The sequence below is a fragment of the Cetorhinus maximus genome, chromosome 31, assembly GCF_964194155.1.
Source record: "Cetorhinus maximus chromosome 31, sCetMax3.hap1.1, whole genome shotgun sequence".
NCBI lineage: Eukaryota > Metazoa > Chordata > Chondrichthyes > Lamniformes > Cetorhinidae > Cetorhinus > Cetorhinus maximus.
Window position 1 is genome coordinate 1124898 of NC_135909.1, and position 19373 is coordinate 1144270.

Genomic DNA, 19373 nt, shown 5'->3' on the forward strand with positions numbered 1-19373 from the left:
GTACAGGGCATAGACCAGATGGATAACCACTAGATGTCACTACCTATCGTAGTGGTCACTAGTATGAGTGTCCCTCTGTGGCACTCTATCTGGCATTACCTGTACAGCTAGGGTGCGCATTACATGATCAAAGGGGATGTATTTGAGCAACATGCTGAAAGTGTGGTATCGAAGAGTAGTACAAATCAACACAACAGTCTGTAGGAAATGTCTGCTAGCTCCTTGCTGACAAAGGATTAAATGAAGGGTTTCTAGCCCTGCATGAGTTGGGCATTTTAACCTTGAAGTTGTTTGGCATTCTCTTGGCTGCTGTGTTAGTGCCAGTATTAACCTGTCTTTTGGAACAGGTTTGTTAACTAGTGGTTCTAAGAGTGTAATCATAACTTTTTTTAAAAATAGAAATTCACCTCTAGTATTGTAGTGCTCCTGGTATAAAATTCTAGTCTTTAATCCTACAAAGACTGTCCATTATTATAATGTTTGAGTGGTGAGCGAATTAGATATTTCTTCATTATTTCCTTGAATATACATTATGCAGAGCTGCTGGTAGGTTGGTGCCTTTTGCCAAACTTCTTGCTCGTTGGGGGAAGGGGTTAGTGGTGCGACGAGAGTGATTGTTTTGCTGTGATTCATTGTGTGTTGCATTTCAGGGTAATAGAAGACAAAAGAAGCTCACAATTACACACTAACTTATCATGTCCGCCAGCCATCCCAAACACTTTACAACTGGTGAAGTAATTTGAACTCTATTGACTGTCGTTGTGTAGGTAAATGCAGCAGCGGTTGTGGGCACAGCAAGATCCCCCATGCAGCAAATGGGACAGAAGACTGTTTCTGCTGGTGTTGGCCGAGGGAGGAATGTTAACCAGGACAGCCAAGGTTTGAATAAAGCTTACCAATTTTGTAAATGAGTCATAGGGCTGGATTTGATGTCCCCCCCCCGCTCTTGTGTATTTGAAGGCGGGGGGCTTGCAAAATAAAGCAGGTGGCCTTCCCGCCCACCCTGGACCTGTCTTCCCTTATTACAGTGGGTGGGGAAGGTGTCGGACAGCTCACCCATACTGGGGCGGGGCGGGGGGAGGGGGGGGGGGGGTGCGCGTGCCCATTGAGGCCCTTAAGCAGCCATTTAAGGGCCTCATTCTGCCTCTACTGCTAATTTTATGTGCAGCAGTGAAAGGCGGGCAGCCCAGCAGCTTTCACTGCACAGACAGGAAGAGAGTACCTCCTTTGTGGAGAGAAGGGGCACCACCCCCTCCCCCCCCGCCCCCAAGATCATACCCTTCTCCCCCTAAGTCTTCCCCCACTCCATTCACTGGGGTCTTCCAGCCAGGCCCATCAAAAATACCAGACTGCCTGGGCTCCATGACTCTTCCTCCTCGGGGGCTGAGTGTAGTCACAGCAGTGGCTACTGCTCGATCCTGTTGCTGCTGGGACGCTGTAAGGCAGGATTTGCTCCCAGATGGGGGTGGAGGTTCCACTCTAAATTAGTTAAGGCTGTGGCAAATAGTCTCCATGTAAAATCCAGTCTATAGAGTAATTACAGCACAGAAGGCCATTTAGTCCATGCTGGCTTTCTGTACAGCAGCCCGGTCATTTTCATTGTCCCCGCTCTTCCTATAGCCCTGCAAGTTTATTTCCCTCCAGTGCCAATCCAATTTCCTTTTGAAATTATTGATGGTCTCTGCTTCCACCACCCTCCAGGTCATTACCACTCACTGTTCCTCACATTCCCCCTGCACCTTGTGCCCAAAGCTTTAAACCTGTGTCCCCTAGTTGTACCATCAGCTAATGGAAACAGCTTTAGTTTTGTAGCTAGGTTAAACACCCTCCCCTCTTATACTCCTAACTCTAAGGTTTGGCCTGAACCCATCCACGTAGAGAAAATGGTCAGGACTCACAACTGTTCTTTTTAATAGTTTATTCTAGTGCTGTTAAACTTACAAACTTCAGTACCCTGTTCCCCTTAAATTAAAGCAGTACCATACTCACAAACACCATTCCTCTGGTTTCTGAGCTGTACTCTCTCTCTCGAAGAAAATTGCTGCTTCTGTTACTGCTGTCCCTCTAGCCTAGTTGTCCTGTTTTAGTTCATCTGATTTCTTTATTAAAGTTATTACTTTGAGAAACTCCACACTGTGCAGTATTGCCACTGCTCTCTGCTGCTGCCTTTACTGCTGTCTCCTACTTACTGCTAAGCACACGTTTCTTAAAACTACCAAAAACTCTCACCCATGACAATGACTACCACCAAACCCCTCCCTAAATCTCTGCTTTCTTACATATTGTAACAATCTCATACCCTGGATGCCATGAATAGTCCGTTAACATATGAAGATGTTCCAATGGGGAAGATCCTGCATCAAGTTTTGCTCTAATCAAAATGTCCTCTGGGATTAGCATTTCCAAGGAATGTGGGGGCACATTCAGACACGATGGCTCCAACCTGTAGGTATTATTTACAGTTCTGTAGAGTGATGGGAGGCACAGTTTGGCCAATTTCTGAAAATTATCCATTACTAATGGCCTTTTTGCATTACCTTTTTTTTGTGCTTTCAAATGTTGGATTGTTTTTAAGTTGAATGCGATCTTGCTGAACAACCAGCTGCCGGAGTTGACCCCCAAGTGACTGATGTTTGACTCCTCGGAGTATCTGTTATTTTAAAACCGCTTCTCCTGTTTCTCTCTGAGCCAAGACCTCGTGCGTCAACTTTTGCTGTCAGCTTTTAAAGTTGAATGTATTCATGCTGAAGGATCAGCCACTGTTTAGGTAGACAATGAATGAGTGTTGGTGGTTCTTGCCCTGCTAGTTGTAAAGTTTCTCAGTGAAAGACGTTTGGGAATAGTCGTGACTTGTTTCTTGCTCACCAAAAAATTGACACCGTTAGCACAAGGATAGCTGGTTTGGAAAGCGGAACTTGAGAGATTTCTGTATGACGGTGCATTGTTTCGAGATTGGCACATTGGGGCAGTGTTTTATCATGGTTCTTGAGTGCTTAATCACTAATGCTGTGTCAATCTATGCCTTAATTTTACCCTATTTTAACTTTCCGATTCCTCTGATGCGGGCATGAGATCTCTTCAGCCTATGTGCGTGATTGGAAATCTGCACCAAGCACTGATTACATTGGAGATGGCAGATAGCTAGAGTAAACCGAAAGAATTGGAGTATTGTTGACTTATCAACTTGAAATTTGCCTTGTTATTTCTGAATGTTTATCTGGGGAATTTTGCCAGGTCTGTTGATATTAAAACCTGTTTCTGGGTCCGATTTCTAGTTTTGCATTTTGGTAATGGAGTTGCGATTTCCTTTCTGCATCTCAACAATATTTTCAATATGCACTTCCATGCTAAAAAGATTGATCAAAAGTAAAACTCAAGGCACTTAAAGGCAACCCTCTGGTGAGATGGTTCTTCCTCATCACCTCACTGTGTGGGGCAGGGCTTCCTTTACTGACGTGTAGGACGAGGCCATCTGATCAGGTTTCCTGGGATAAATGATGGAGGGTAAAGACAGCCACTCGGGTAGTTTAGTGTTGTTAGAAAAACCCCTTCTGAAAGCTGCTGTGATGCCAATGTGGGAAGCTGCAACTTGTGATGTGACACTGAGCCAAGCAGACCAGACTTCAATGCTCAATCTATCGATCTGATTAATCTCGGCTGGGGTAATGATTAGTTTATAACAGTTGGCTTTCAGACAGCTGAACTAGAGCAGAGGTTAAACATCAGTCAGGGCTCTTGATTGCCGTATGGCAAACTTGCTAGAAAATATGTTTGTGTGGACAGGTTGGTAGCTGTGCGTGATGAATTAACCAATTGGCCCCACTATCTGGATCCAAAAGATGTTGCCTATTTTCCCTCTGTCCCTTTATCTCCAGAAACTCCTCAACCTATGAAGTGTTTTATTGACTCTTCCCCAGTAGCTCATTCCTAATGTGTGTGACTCTAGGTGCAAAACACTCCTACCTGAATCCTCGATTTTACTCCTAACTTCTAAATATTGTTTTGTTTTCAATTTTAATTAGGACAAACAATTTGGATCACCTTTATCAAATCTCTTTTGTCATTTTCAGAGCTGCGAGGTTGCCTCGAGTGAACAGTGCTGGTAAGACTTGATTAAGCTACGCTAAACCTGTTAACTGTTCTAAATCAAAGTATTACAGAATAGAGGAACTTGCCTTCAATTTAAAAAAAATACATATCCTCAGCTGCTTACACATGGTACCCTCTTGAAGCAGCTGCAGGAAAGTACAAGGCGGCATTGTGGTGTCTGATTTGCCTGGTTCTCCGAGAGTGGAAGGTCAGTAAATTCCCCTGGTACTCTGGCCACTCTGCTAGCCAAAAGCACTTAATGCACGGGACCAGAGAGTGATTGTTGACAGGTCATTCAGTTGTGGAATGGAGGACAGCAACAGCTGATTGCGATCCTATCCGAAGTCAGTATCCGCAACCACTTCCCAACAGGAGTCACTAGATCAAGATAGAGGGCTCCTTGGTACCGAGGCTGATTTCTATATTTTTAAGGGTCCCCTGAGCACCGTTTCTAACTGAGATCAGGTATCTTAGCACAAACAAGAGATCAATTTCAGCAAACCTCTTAAGCAGCTGAGCCGATGGGGTAGGAGGGGCGAGGGAGTGTGTCGGCATTGCTACTTGAAAAGAGAACCTAATGTCTTAAAAATTCCTGCACCTATCTATGGTGAATACTGAGAGCTGTGTGATGCCTGATGCTGTGTAACTAACTTGGAATTCGCTTGCATTGTAAACCACCACAGTGAACTATACTCTCCCACCATCTGTGTGATGCACACAAGCTAAAAGGTCCTTGGATGAAGCTGTCTGATTTTGTGCCTTTTAGATCTGAGTTAATCACCCAAAGTTCCAACACCTGAAAACTATACATCTCTTGGAAGTGTGTGTGTGTGTGTGTGTGTCAGGGAGAGCAGGGTTAGACTCGACTTTTTAATGCCCCGTCACACTTGAGCAACCCACTGACGCTTGCCATCCAGGTTTTCACATGGAGAAAGCCGAGTTGGGCAAGGGCCAGGAGGCCCAGTAGAGCCTGTGGAGGTGGACCCAACGAGAGTTGGTGCCTCGGGAGTGAAGGGGTGGAAAACAAACCACTGAGCGCTTCGGTCTTATCCAGTCTGTAGGTGCACCGCACCAATCAGCAAGATCCCAGATTCGACGATCTCGCTGGGGTGGCTGTAGTGTGTGACTGCTGTTGGCTTTGGACCCCATGCTTCAGCGAAGAGCAGAAGCAGTGAAACTTGGCTGTGATGCCTCTCCGTGATTGAACAGTTGACCACCTATGCCTAGATTGCAAAAATTAAGCAATATAGGAGAGCTGTTGTTGCCTTTGAAAGATAAAGGAGGAAAGTTTGTGGGGTTGGGAAAGTGATAGTTGTGTGCGTGTCTAAACCCCTGCGGATGGGATTCTCAAGATGACCATCTTAATTGGACAAAGATTTAAAAAACCTTTTTCACATGGAACCTTCTGCTACCTTCTGGCTTTTAAATACAGCTGAAGTCAGTGTGTGGTGTTTGAGCAGTGTAGTGGGATTATTGCTGTGCATTTAACTCTGTGTGACTGGTGTAAGTAATATTGATCACCTGTGTCCCAAGTCAAAAATATTGCATTCCCAAGCCTTGCGGTCCCTCCCAAAAGGGATAAAGATATTTAGGATAATATACATCAGCCAAGGGTGTAAAGGATTACAGATTCTCAGTGGGCTGATAGAGTTAAGACACAGATCAGCCACAATCTAATTAAGTAGACATGATGCAGACATGACTGGCCTCTTTCTGCACCGTAACTTTCCTATGGCTCTAACAGGCTCAAGGAGCTGAATGGCTTCTTCCTGTTAGTGTGATCTATTGGCTTCTGAAAGGAAAGCTGGTTATTATTACAAATGAGACTAAAAACCAGGTTCCACCTGCTTGCCTGTTCAGCTGAGCAACTATTTAAAAGAGTACTGTGTTTTCCCATGGATCTGGCTGAGATTCCCTCTTCAACCAGTGATATCAAAAACAGAACAAATGGTTGTTTGTCTTATTCCTGCTGCAGAATTGCAGCCAAGTTTGCATCCAAGTAGTCAGCGTTATTCAAAAACACAAAATGCTCTTGCAGGTGCTTTGAGATATGAGAAGTCACATATATGCAGGTTTGTACGAAAATCAGAAACTGCTGGAAACTCTCAGCTGATAGAGGAGCATATTTTAGGAAAGGTGGAGGTAACTGAAGTTACATCTTTTTATTTCACTAAGTTTTTTTTATTCTTCCACGGGATTTGGGAGTCGTTGGCTAGGCCAGCATTTATTGCCCATCCCTAATTGCCCCTTGAGAAGGTGGCGGTGAGCCACTGCCTTGAACTGTTGCAGTCCGTGTGGTGTAGGTACACCCACAGTGCTGTTAGGGAGGGAGTTCCAGTATTTTGGCCCAGTGTCAGTGGAGGAACAGAGATATATTTCCAAGTCAGGATGGTGAGTGGCTTGGAGGGGAACTTCCAGGTGGTGGTGTTCCCATGTGTCTGCTGCCCTTGTCCTTTTAAATGGTAGAGGTTGTGGGGCTTGGAAGGTGCTGTCTAAGGGGCCTTGGCGATTTGCTGCAGTGCAGCTTGTAGATGGTACACACTGCTGCTACTGTGCGTTGGTGGCGGAGGGAGTGAATGTTGAAGGTGGTGGACGGGGTGCCAATCAAATGGGCTACTTGTCCTGGATGGTGTTGAGGGTCTTGAGTGTTGTTGGAGCTGCACTCATCCAGGCAAGTGGAGAATATCCCATCACACTCCTGACTCGTGCCTTGTAGATAGTGGACAGGCTTTGGAGAGTCAGGAGGTGAATTATGGGCCACAGAATTCCCAGCCTCTGACCTGCTGTTGTAACCACTGTATTTATATGGCTGGCCTATTTGAGTTTCTGGTCAATGGTAACCCCCCAGGATGTTGATGGTGGAGAATTTAGTAATGATAACGCCATTGCCTCCTTTTCTATCACCAGCATCACTTCTGTTACTTAATCATCTTTGATCCTCCTAATTGCAGACCTTTATTCATGTCTTCTCTTTTCCCTTTCTCTGGCTCCTTTATAAGCTATTGAACTGTAAAATCTCCCCACCTGAAATGTTAAACCTCCCTCCCTCTTCCCCACACCCAACCCGCTGACAGCATTTTCTGTTTTGATTGTAAATTTGCACTCTGGTTAAAACCACAAAAAGCAGCAATGTGGGAATTTCACTGCTTGTCGTTTTGTGCCTCTGCCACCAGGTGATGCTATGGCTCTGTGTAAACCGATACATGCAGTGGTTGTGTGTGGTCAGACTGTGTTGATCAATAGTCCAGGTAAGAGAGTGTGTTGTAGGCAGCCCTATAATTATCTTGTTAATTAGGATTCACTTGCACATGATAGCAATCTCTCAAACTAAGGCAGAGATAGCTGGCTCCAGAATGTAATGCTAAGTCTTGAGTGCAAATGGTGGAAGACCCCTTCCCCCTCACTTTCATGTTATTAGGGTGGAAGGTATGCTCACAGAGCAAAAGATTTCCATTTATACAACGCTTTTAACAATCACCCAGACCTCTCAAAACACTTTACAGCCGATTAAATACTTTTTGAAATGTAGCCACTGTTGTAGTGTGGGGTAGTGTTGTCTGTGCAGTGGATGTTGTGAACCCACAGGGGGATTTGCAGTATGGGATATTAACGAGAATGAATGTTAGCACCCTATTCAACTGTTGGAACCATCATGACTGGGCCTGATCCTATCGCAACATGCATCTTAAATGCACTTTCGAGCAGAACTCACTGTATGGTGGTCAGGTGTAGTTGCATCAGCTGGGTTTACTTTAGTCTTGTTTCCTTACTACCCTGGCTCAAGCCACGCTGTTATCCCAGCTGAGATCAGCTAGCTCCAATTTGTTTTTCTCTCTTGAAATGTGAGATCTGATGGTGCTACGCTATCCGATCAGGAAGGTTAGTTGTTGATGTGTGCTGAATTAGCTGAGCCCAACTAGGACTGCAGTATAGTGAAGATACTGTTTACCTCATTGCCCCGATCTGGAGAGCAGAGAAAGCACCAAAGTTCCAACTTCTCCTCATCTGCTCATCACTTGTGGCCCCCAACTGAAAATCTCCATGATTTGCACTGCTCCTGCCACACACACAGTCATGCAGCAGACTGTCTCTGAACTTGTGTGTGAGGAAAGCCCATATTGGATAAACATAAGAAATAGGAGCAGGAGTAGACCATATGGCCTTTCAAGCCTGCTCCGCCATTTATTACGATCACGGCTGACCTTGGGCTTGAACTTCACTTCCCTGCCCATTCGCCATAATCCCTTGATTCCCTGAGAGACCAAAAATCTGTCGATCCCAACCTTAAATGTATTCAATGATGGAGAATCCACAACCCTCTGGGGTAGAGAATTCCAAAGATTCACAGCCCTTTGAGTAGAGAAATTTCTCCTCATCTCAGTCCTAATGATTGGTCCCTGATCCTGAGACTGTACCCCCGTGTTTTAGATTCCCGACCAGCGGAATCGATCTCCCGGTGTCTACCCTATCAAGCCCCTTCAGAATCTTGTATGTTTCAATGAGATCGCCTTTCATTCTTCTAAACTCCAGACAATATAGACTCGGTTTGCTCAGCCTCTCATCCTGGGGCAACCCCCTCACCCCAGGGACCAATTTAGTGAACCTTCGCTGTGTCGCCTCCAGTGCAAGTATATATTTTCTTAAATGTGGAGACCAAAACTGCACACAGTATTCCAGATGTGGTCTCACCAAAATCCTGTACAACTGTAGCAAGACTTCTTTATTCCAATACTCCAATACCCTTGCAATAATGGCCAACATGCCATTTGCCTTTCTAACTGCTTGCTGTACCTGTATGTTAACTTTTTGCGTTCCTTGTTTGAGCACACCCAAGTTCTTAGGGACGGGCAATAAATTGCTGGCCTAGCCAGCGACGTCCACATCCCATGAATGAATATTTTTTAAAAATCAGCATTTACAAGTTTCTCACCTTGTAAAAAATATTCAGCTCTTATATTCTTTTGACCAAAGTGAATAACTTCACAAGATAACGGGGTTGGGGGTGGGAGGGTAGGACAGAAATATCTGGCGAAGCCTTTTGGAGGAAAATGGAATGATGAGAGAAGTGAAATGAGAAAACAATGATAGAAAAACACGGTGCGTTTTTAATGGTAGAAAAACACGGTGCGTTTTTAATGGTAGAAAAACACGGTGCGTTTTTAATGGTAGAAAAACACGGTGCGTTTTTAATGATAGAAAAACACGGTGCGTTTTTAATGGTAGAAAAACACGGTGCGTTTTTAATGGTAGAAAAACACGGTGCGTTTTTAATGGTAGAAAAACACGGTGCGTTTTTAATGGTAGAAAAACACGGTGCGTTTTTAATGGTAGAAAAACACGGTGCGTTTTTAATGGTAGAAAAACACGGTGCGTTTTTAATGGTAGAAAAACACGGTGCGTTTTTAATGGTAGAAAAACACGGTGCGTTTTTAATGGTAGAAAAACACGGTGCATTTTTAATGGTAGAAAAACGGTGCGTTTTTAATGGTAGAAAAACACGGTGCGTTTTTAATGGTAGAAAAACACGGTGCGTTTTTAATGATAGAAAAACACGGTGCGTTTTTAATGATAGAAAAACACGGTGCGTTTTTAATGATAGAAAAACACGGTGCGTTTTTAATGATAGAAAAACACGGTGCGTTTTTAATGATAGAAAAACACGGTGCGTTTTTAATGATAGAAAAACACGGTGCGTTTTTAATGATAGAAAAAGCACGGTTCGATTTTAATGGTAGAAAAACACGGTGCATTTTTAATGGTAGAAAAACACGGTGCATTTTTAATGATAGGAAAACACGGTTCGATTTAATGATAGAAAAACACGGTTCGATTTTAATGATAGAAAAACACGGTTCGATTTTAATGATAGAAAAACACGGTTCGATTTTAATGATAGAAAAACACGGTTCGATTTTAATGATAGAAAAACACGGTTCGATTTTAATGATAGAAAAACACGGTTCGATTTTGATCAGATTTGAAGTCCCAGTCCTGTGTATGTCAATCTAATTTGCTGATAGAATTTTTATTAGATTGCTGAGGCTTGTAGTGAGTCTGATCTTTAGCGAAAAGCTGATGATTTACTGCAGAAGCTTCTGTGTTTTGTGCCATAATGGCGTTTTTAGTCTATTAAATCACCATGATACATCTGACCCACGCCAGGTGCATCATTCACTGTGTGCAAAGTGTTGAGAGCCTGGCCCAGTTAGCATCCAAACCTGTGTAAACAAATAAAAGGCAGCTTCTGAGCTCTGACAGCTCAGGCAGTGAACAGCTGAATCAAACTAGATTGACCCTCAGTCTGGGTTGTGTCTGCTGCTGATCTGAGATGACGCTGCACTTCCTGGTTCCCACTTCTGACTTATTAAGTGTGGACCTGAGGCAAGGGCAAAATTGGGCTGGGCTGCAATCCACTCCACATTTGAATAGAGCGCTGGTGTTTGTTGTCCAGGATCGTGGGTGAGGAATGGTAAATGTCAGGAAGATCTTCATAAAACAACAGAATCCATTGGTGAACTTAGATTCGTACATAGAGTACAGAAGGAGACCATTTGGCCTGTTGTGCCTATGCCCGTTCTTAGAAAAAGCTATAAAATTAGTCCCATTTGTTTACCCTCGCTTCCCTGCTCTTCCCCCATAGTCCTGCAAATTTTTCCCCTTCAGATATTTGTCCAGTTCCCGTTGAAAGTTGCTATTGAATCATTTCAGCCATCATTGAGTCCTGTGACAAGGGAGACTTCAGGGCGTTTCTTGATGAATACAGGAGATGCGCAAATGCTCCTGTGATGCTACCTGTGGAATAAATTCAATTTGGAGAGCGGTAGAAGAAATTGGGTCGGTTAAATTTTGCCCAGAGGTTTCTTCGTTTTTCTCCACTGTGCGCAGGCCAGACTTCTCTCCTGAACCTTAAGAGCATTCAGCAAATGGCATAGTCTGGCTGTGCAGTTCCTGGCATGAACCTGAGCTGTCCAGACCACTGGGATCCTGTGAGGAGCTGATATCTGTATGGATGGTTGCTCTCGACCTCAGTGCCCGTTAACTTAACCGACAACCGTCCTTGGTTTTGAGTGAAATGGGGAGGAAATTGGGGAAGTGAAAGTGTTCCTTGTTCCCCTCCTAGTCTGCAGTCCCTCTCTGTGCGGAATCAGCTTCAATTTATATTGTAATTAAGGTATCATTTCATCTGTTATGCGGATGAAAGACTTGCTGCACTGTAAAATATTCCAGCTCTTCAGTTGCCATTATTCAGAGAACCTTCAGCTGCTTGAGAGTGTGCCAAAGTGGCTGTGTTTTTTCTCATTAAATTGGAAAAAATCTTTTGAGCAATCTGCTTTGATCCTTGAGATTGCCATTCAGTACATTACTGAGCAACATCAATTTGCTCAACTCGCTACCCCACCCCCCCAACTCAGCGCACTATTTCTCCCCTCCTGGTTCTCCGTGTGATTACCACTGCCTAAAACACTGAAAAAAAGCTGGTGTTTGAAACATCTGGTGATGTTGGAGTTCACCAGCAGCAATAATCACCCCCAAATCTTCTAGCAGCATTCACGTTCAGCCAATTAATTCAGGCTGATGGTTCATTATGCACATCCCAGGCAGTAAATTAAAAAAATGATGTGGTCAATTTCACTCTCCCCTTGGGTGTAGGTGATGGTAGGATGAGATGGTAGAAGAGAAAAAAAAAGACCTGTGAAATTCAACCTTCTAAAGAAAAAAAACCCAGGAACAACCTTTCTTTCCATTAATTTTATTCAACGCCATTGACACTGCAGGAACGAGAAACACTTACAGAGGGCAGCTACAATTGGATAAAGAACCATTGACATGATACACTATAACACTAAACAAGAATCAGCTCACTTTATGCACAACCAGAATCTAAGAGTCTCAGATGTTTCTCTTTTTGGACACAAGCTTTAGCAAGTGGATGTCATCCGAATTTGGATGACAACAGAAAACACCCGAAAAGGGAATGGTCTGTGATGCTGTTTCAAGCTATTTACAAAGTATTGCTCAACGCCAATAGTCAGTCTTATTTCATAATCGATACTTTCTGGTTTCTTCATTTCTCCCTCTCCTGTTGTAGCTCAAACTGAACTAAATATGCTTATTCAGGATGTTGCATAACGTCTTCAGCATGATAAGTTCTGGAGATGTTTCTGAGAGTCATGGAATGGTACTTGTATAAAAGTGAGCCTTCCCTTCACTGTAGGATCAGCAAATTGGCCAATCCCCCGATCCCTGCCTCAGAACGTGTACGTGAAGATTGTCTTAAGATGGGAGTGCAATTGGGCAAAACACACAAACATATAAATGTGTCTTGGAATTACATATAGCTGGTGGTGGTATGAGAATTGATGTGCCTTATCCATAAGATCAGTTTTGGATAAGGAGCTCTGAAGCAAAATGTCACTCGTGGAATACTACAGCCCGGTTTAGCAGGTTATTTAAGAAAATAACCATCTCTTGGCTCCTGGGCAGATTCTGAAGCCATTGAGACCAGCAAACCTGTTTAGGAAGGACTAATCCATGTCAGAGTCCCATTTTGGGGATGTGGTTAGGGAACTTGGCCCTGTATATGATCATAACTGGAGCAGCACCCCCAGAGTTGTGAGCACTGAAGTCTTCAATATTAGGCATCAATCCAGTGCCAGAAGGAGCACATCACATAGCCACCTCCCTGTCTATATGTAGAAGTTCAAATGCAAAAGTAACCTACTGTTATGACAGCAGTTGGTAAAGGCTGAGTTATTTAAAATCCCAAAGGGAAACTTTAAACAACTGTCATAACCTATATTTTCAATTGGTATGTTTGAGGTGCAACTCTGAATTCAGAAATGAAACCACCAAGCCTCCAGAGGTTTTTATATAAACTAAATTAAACATTTATTAATTTAACAACAAATTTAAACATTTACACATGTCTACAAATTACTGCCATAATAACTTTTAAACAAATCCTCAAATTAATCACTCACAGGTAAATCTTCACCAAGGCAACAACAACCCTTAGACTTTAAACAGACACCTGGCATAGCACATTTTATCTCTCTAATTCAAGGTGAGGTTCCTTTCAATTTGCTTCCTTCACAGACAGTTGTAGGGCTTACAGGCTGCTTAGATCTGAGGTTAGACCTCAGTTCTGCCGAAGGGTCATGAGGACTCGAAACATCAACTCTTTTCTTCTCCGCCGATGCTGCCAGACCTGCTGAGTTTTTCCAAGTAATTCTGTTTTTGTTTTAGATCTTACATGCCTCTGACCTGCACATGCAAACTCTTTTCTGTTTATACGTAGCTTTCCCTTTGAATGTAAATTTTCATTGTATCACTAGGTCTTTGAACTCCACTTCTTTTAACAAGAAAACCCCTTTCATAGCACCAATTTTATTAGTAATATATTGCTTGGTGTCTCCTAGCTAGGTGCAAGGTTTTACTCCCTTCTTTTGAATTGTTTATTCAAAAAATGCAAATGTACTCTTTACCTTACTGATCACCCAATTAACATCTCAAAACGACTATACATCAAAGCAGCCAGGCTATCTAGCTTTAATCCAATTAAGCCACACACACACACACACACCCCCTACAAGTCCAATTTAAAAGTAATTTCCAATAACATTATATACATTAATATCTTCATGCCACCGACTGAGCTAAGGTTATTAGAATAGACACTGGTTATTGAAACACTCAGACTTGCTCATTTACACACCAATGCCTTTCCCAAACCTCACCAGAATCAAATTCATGACTGATGCTTGCCTTTTGTATTATTGTTGCCCCAAACTGCACTCCCATCTTAAGACCATCCAATCTTCCCTTGAGGGCAAGAATGGTAACTAACACCTGGATGTTTGCAGTGCCAGCCCAGACATTGTGAGCACTGCCTGTTCCAATCACTCACTGAGGCTCAAGTCATCAACATCAGAGACCTTGCATCTTTCCTCTGCTCCCCTTTGCTGCGGAAGGCTGTGATTTTGAGATGTGGTTCCATAGCATTAGCTGACCTGTTATCTCACTCCATGTGATCCTAGACACAGTGAGGGCATGGTATACTACCAGATTCTGCATTACACCACACCCAAACCTAATCCTGCCCTAACTCTCACTTTCCAACATAGGTCACCAGATGGAAATCAAGGAGCTTTTGCTAATCATCTTTTCTCCTTCCCTTCTCTTGACCCAATAGCACCTGATTGAGATAAAATAACAGCACACTTCAGGCACTGAGTGACTCACTGAGTCATCCAGTGATTTGGGAGCTATTCTGATTGGCTGTCAGTGCAGCTAATCACAAGCCTCATATTTGATCTAAAATGGGCGAAGCATTGGTAGAGCTCAATGCGTCAATCAGTTCTGGGTTAGCAATGAGTTTGGCTCCATTGACATCAAAAGTTTGTGTTGTTATCGAGCAAACCCTGATGAAGCCCACGAACGATGTAGAGTTGTAAAGACTAAGGTTATATCAGGACATAGCAATGAGATATCTGCTGAGCATGAGTTTTAAAAGTCGATAGGATGGAGAACTGGGGAGCCTGAGGAAATTTTGCATTCTCAACATTTCCTTGGAATCAGGACCTGGGACTTTAGCACCAACCTGGCTCCTGGGGTGAGGCTTTGCTAATTTATGGCAAAACTGCTTGGGCACCTTAACTTGTCTTCTCCCCATCCCTCACATCCACCAAAGGCCTCTACAGTAGTTATGTCAGGAAACCAATGTTTTGCTTTGTTTCACTGCTGAGTTTACAGCCACCCACAACATAAATACTCGTAACCAGGGCTGGCTGTCCCATCAGTATATAAGTAAAATCACTGTTTAATGTTGCTGTGGCCGTAACAAGTGTTACCCTAATTCTCAACCCATGTTGGCTATTGCTGTCGAAGCAGCAACTCAGACACCGGCAGCACTGAGGTTCGGCACTCTTGCACAACGGTGCTTTTGTCCGGTGTGTAGGTAGCCCTCCAGTGCTGAAGGAGAATCCTCCTCACGTACTTGAAAGTGTTGTTCTTCACAGTGACGAAAAAGAGCGTATTTATCATGCTGTTGCTCACCGCTATGCATTCTACAATGTAGTACACTGTGATGGAGTGCCTTTCTCTCAAGAGCACATTTGGGAAGAAGTCTCGGACGATGGCGTATCCGTAATAGGGAGCCCAGCAAAGGATGTATGCGGTCAATATACCCATAAGGACCAGGACTGTCTTCCTCCGTGCTCGAAGCCGCTTCTTGATTTGGCTGGTTTGCACACCTGGCATGCTTTTGAACCACAGCTCCCTGCAGATCTGCACGTAGCACAGGGACATGGTCATTACAGGTGCCACAAACTCCAGGATGAAGAGGAACAAGAAATAGGATTTGTAGAGGAGTTCCTTGTCTGCTGGCCAGATCTGCCCACAGAATATTTTCCCATTGCTGCCTGGAAAAGCGTCGAAGGTTGTTTCTGTGGTAAAGTAGGCTGAGGGGATGGAGATGAGCAGGGAGACTAACCAGACAGCAGTCAGAACGCAGTACACTGTCTGAAATTTCATGCGAGGTTTCAATGGGTGCACGATGACCAAATACCTGCAATACGTATAGCAGAAAAACAAAGATAACAGGTAAAGTGGGAGAGTCTAGTAAGTGGAAGATTTGGGTTAGTCCAAAAGATGCAATGACTTGAGTGAACTTCTAACCCAGTTTGATCGTTACCAAAAAGAAAATTATGTCAAATCTTATAATAATTCTTTTAATGTTTTAATTACCCATCCTGTCTGATTTTGCTCTCTTGCTTTTCCTGACAGCGCTCATATTTACTGAGGTACAGAATTCAGGGGCACTTCAATTCACCGTGACCTCATCCAAATGACCTCTCTTCACGTATGAGCCTCAACTATTGACTAACATGCTAATTTACCATGGGCTGTCACAGCAGAGGTGATCCATTCCTCACCTGATGTTCACCTACACCTACTTTCAAAGCAAGTTAATTGAATAGTGATCAGCAGTAAGAATCCTAGTTAATGATCCCCCCCCGCCCGGCCTCCCCATCCCTAACCCAGGAGGTGCAGAAGTCTCCTAACATCATGGTCACTGCCCTGGCAGGACTCAGGTAACTCCATGCAGACTGAGGAAGGCAGGTGAGACAGCCTTTGGATTGAAACCAAGTCAATTGGTAGTTGTTCATAGTCAGCACTAGCTCACACATGAAGGAAGACAAAAAGGGCAGGAGTTGCAGGTGATGGCAAAAAATCACACTTCCCCAAAAAAAGTTATGACTTTATAAGTATTATTTAAACAATAATAAAAAACATTTATATAACGCCTTTAAAGTAGGTGTGCCTTTAAAGTTATTTCAAGGCACGTCATGGGAGCATAATCAGACAGAGATTCACACCGAGCCACCTCGGGAAATATTAGGACAGGTGACTAAACGATTGCTCAAATTGTTTTAAAGAAGCATCTTAAAAGGAGGAGAGAAAGGGGGCAAGCTGGTTTATGGAGGGAGCTTAGAGCCACCATTGGTGGAGTAAAGGGTATCAGGGATGTATAAGAGGCTGAATTTGGAGTAGAGATCTCTGAGGATTGTAGGGCTGAAGTAGATTACAGAGATAAGGAGCAACAAGACCATGGATTTGAACACAAGGATGAGAATTTAAAATTTGTGGCATTGCTGGTCTGGAAGCCAGTGTCATAGGTGGTGGGGATTTGGTGTGAGTTAGGACAAGGGACAACAGAGTTTTGGATGATGTCAGGTTTAAGGAGGGTAGAAGATGGGAGGCCAGCCAGGAGAGCTTTGGGATGGTCAAGGCTAGAGGTAACACTAGATAGTGGTTTCAGCAGCAGATGAGCTGAGGCAGGGGTGAGGACGGGTGATACTATAGGGGTGGAAGGAGGCGATGTTGGTGATGGAGAAGATTTGTGTTTGGAAACTCAGCTCCGGGTCAGATAAGACGCAAGGTTGCAAACAGTCTGGTTCAGCCTCATGCAGAGTAGTGGCCGGAGAGGAGATGGAATTGATGGCTGGGAAACAGAGTTCAGATTGTTGGCCAAAGATTAATTTTAACAGCGTGCAGAAGGGCCCAGAGCATAACAAATGAGAAGTTCTCACCTGTCAACAGCTATAGCTAACAATGCGTTGGTGGAGACGTAGAGGGACACGGTTCTGAGGTAGTTGACGGAGGAGCACAGAACATGTCCAAAGCTCCAGGACAGCTCTCTGACAACATAATAGTCCATCTCAAAGGGGCAGCACACAATGGCCACAATGAAATCTGAGATGGCCAGGTTGACTATGAGAAGATTGGTGATGTTCCTCAGGTTCTTGTATCTGGCCAGGGTCACAATGAAGAGGAAATTGCCGATACCGCAGACCAGCATGATGCAGACAAGGGCCACACCAATCACAACCCTGGCTTGGTAGAAGGTTTTGTCAGCAGTCTCCTGTCCTCTGATATCAGGAGATGTCATGTATTGTTCATACTCACAACTCTGGTTCCAAAAGGAGCCAACATCAATCAAACTCAAGTCACCGTATTGTGACAAGTTGGCACAGTGATCTGTCATGACTGAATCTTTACAATTTTCACCAAAATCCTGCAATCTTCCGGGTTTGGTGGAATTTTCTCTTCTGGCAAGAGCTTATCAATATTTCTGCAGGATGAAATTTTTGAATGGAAGAACTCTTGTGTAAATGTTCTGTCTGGATGAAGATAGGCTTTGTTTTAAAGTTTGCAAGGTACTTAACTTGTAGAAAATTGCAGTGTTTTCTGTGTTGTTGTGAAAGACTGCTAAAATATGATGCTGAAGCTTCCCGGTGCCTCTGGGCTTTGAGTCAGATCAAAGAACAGATTCAGTCCTGGTCTGCCATGAATTTACTGCCCTCTGTCCAGGGTGGTGTTGGCGAGATGTCATTTCCTCAGCCTTTGCTTGGCTAGAGAGGGGAAAAAAAGATATCTATCAGCTTATTATCTGAAAAGGAAGATTGTGGAGGGCTACAGGGAGAAGGCTGGGGAGTAGCACTGGGGTAAATTGCCTCTTCAGAGAGCCAGTGCAGACATGAAGGGCCGAATGGCTTCCTGTGCTGTAACCATTCTGAGATTCTACTTGTTGACTCAGTCCCTTCTGCCCTCAAAGTCTCTTTCCACACCTCCCCCACCTCAACTCCCACCCCCGCTTCTGACCAATATTCAGTGACCCATGCTAAAACTGGAATTGTTCTGATGGTTTCATTGAGCCACACAGACCAGAAATGTTCCCCAGGTTTGAACTGTGCCATGTGTTGAGTATGTGGATCGTGGCAAGGCCAGTGCTACAAGTGCTAACAGTTGTGCTTGTGAGGGAGAATTAGTCTTTGCGCCCACCTGGGAGCATGCAAGTATTGGCTTTTGTTGAGGAGTGTGAAGCTGCACACAGCTGAATAGCCACAGTTACTCATTACCTCGATCAGTGGGCATTTTGACACAGCCTGATGGCTTGTACCCCAGCTACGAGTAAATGAAAGCATAAACAGCACATCTGAGCTTGTATTGCCCAGCAGAGGATTCTATACTGAAAATGCTTTTGTGACCTCTGGGGAAGTACTTTCCTGGTGGGTTTTTTCTAACTAAGCTCCCCTTTTTGCTGTGTTCTCTTTTTATAATTTGCTGTCCATTTGACTCCCTCCTTCACTACCACCCCTCTCTCTCTCTCCCCCCCCACCCCCCAACCAAAGCACCTGTCAGCCCAGAAAGTGGGCCTCCCTGGATTTCTGGCAAATGCCCCCAGGTCGCGGAGTGGTATGGGACAGATGGGTATCTTGCCCTTCTAAAGTTTTTTGCCACCCTGTGGGAAAAAGGCACAGCCTGGTGCCTGCCCAAGTGGCATTAGTTAGCTGTGCAAAACTCGAATCTGCACTCACTCTGTCTCTGTCCCTGTTCCCCAATGGGGACATCTGCACTCACCCGCTCACTGTGGCACTGCTCCACCAGGTGATAACTATACCCATCCTCTCACTCTCACCACCACCACCCCACAAAAAAACTAGGATAATCTGGGACCTGTACATTAAGTGCCTTCTAAATTATTTCATTAAGTAACATTGACTAACAGAAATTGTTAATTTCTGTCAACACCACAAAACTCGGTTGAATAGAAATTTCTGCTATCAATTTCTGTTATCACTGAATAGACAGTGTTTGTACTAGAGCTTGAGAGGATTTTTACTGGATTAATTGCTGAACTTGTTATTACTCCCATTAGTGGCCCACAGGCTGCTCATCTCCACAGGTAAACCGGCAGACATGTCTTATCAGTCTCCTGGGAA

The 19373-nt window shown here is 44.0% G+C and overlaps 2 protein-coding genes across 2 annotated transcripts in view; one reads left to right on the forward strand and one right to left on the reverse strand.

The window, feature by feature from the left end:
* LOC144670428 (RNA-binding protein 4-like) overlaps positions 1-19373 on the forward strand; it is a 45334-nt gene that overhangs the window by 13836 nt on the left and 12125 nt on the right. The window contains exons 4-5 of the transcript XR_013573878.1: positions 768-879; positions 4071-4102. The gene's annotated coding sequence lies outside the window, so the exon portion shown is untranslated. The remainder of the gene's footprint in view (positions 1-767; positions 880-4070; positions 4103-19373) is intronic.
* Positions 11837-17635, reverse strand: LOC144670439 (prokineticin receptor 1-like). Its single transcript, XM_078532930.1, has 2 exons — positions 17181-17635; positions 11837-15655 (listed from the first exon to the last, which is right to left on the reverse strand). The coding sequence occupies exons 1-2, from the start codon at positions 17633-17635 to the stop codon at positions 14962-14964; spliced, it is 1149 nt and encodes a 382-aa protein (XP_078389056.1). The 3' UTR covers positions 11837-14961.

Coding starts and splice junctions, on each gene's coding strand:
- LOC144670439 (XM_078532930.1), bottom strand. CDS start 17,635: ATGACAGATCACTGTGCCAACTTGTCACAATACGGTGACTTGAGTTTG. Junction 15,656..17,180: donor TTAGCTATAGCTGTTGACAG/GTGAGAACTTCT, acceptor TACGTATTGCAG/GTATTTGGTCATCGTGCACC.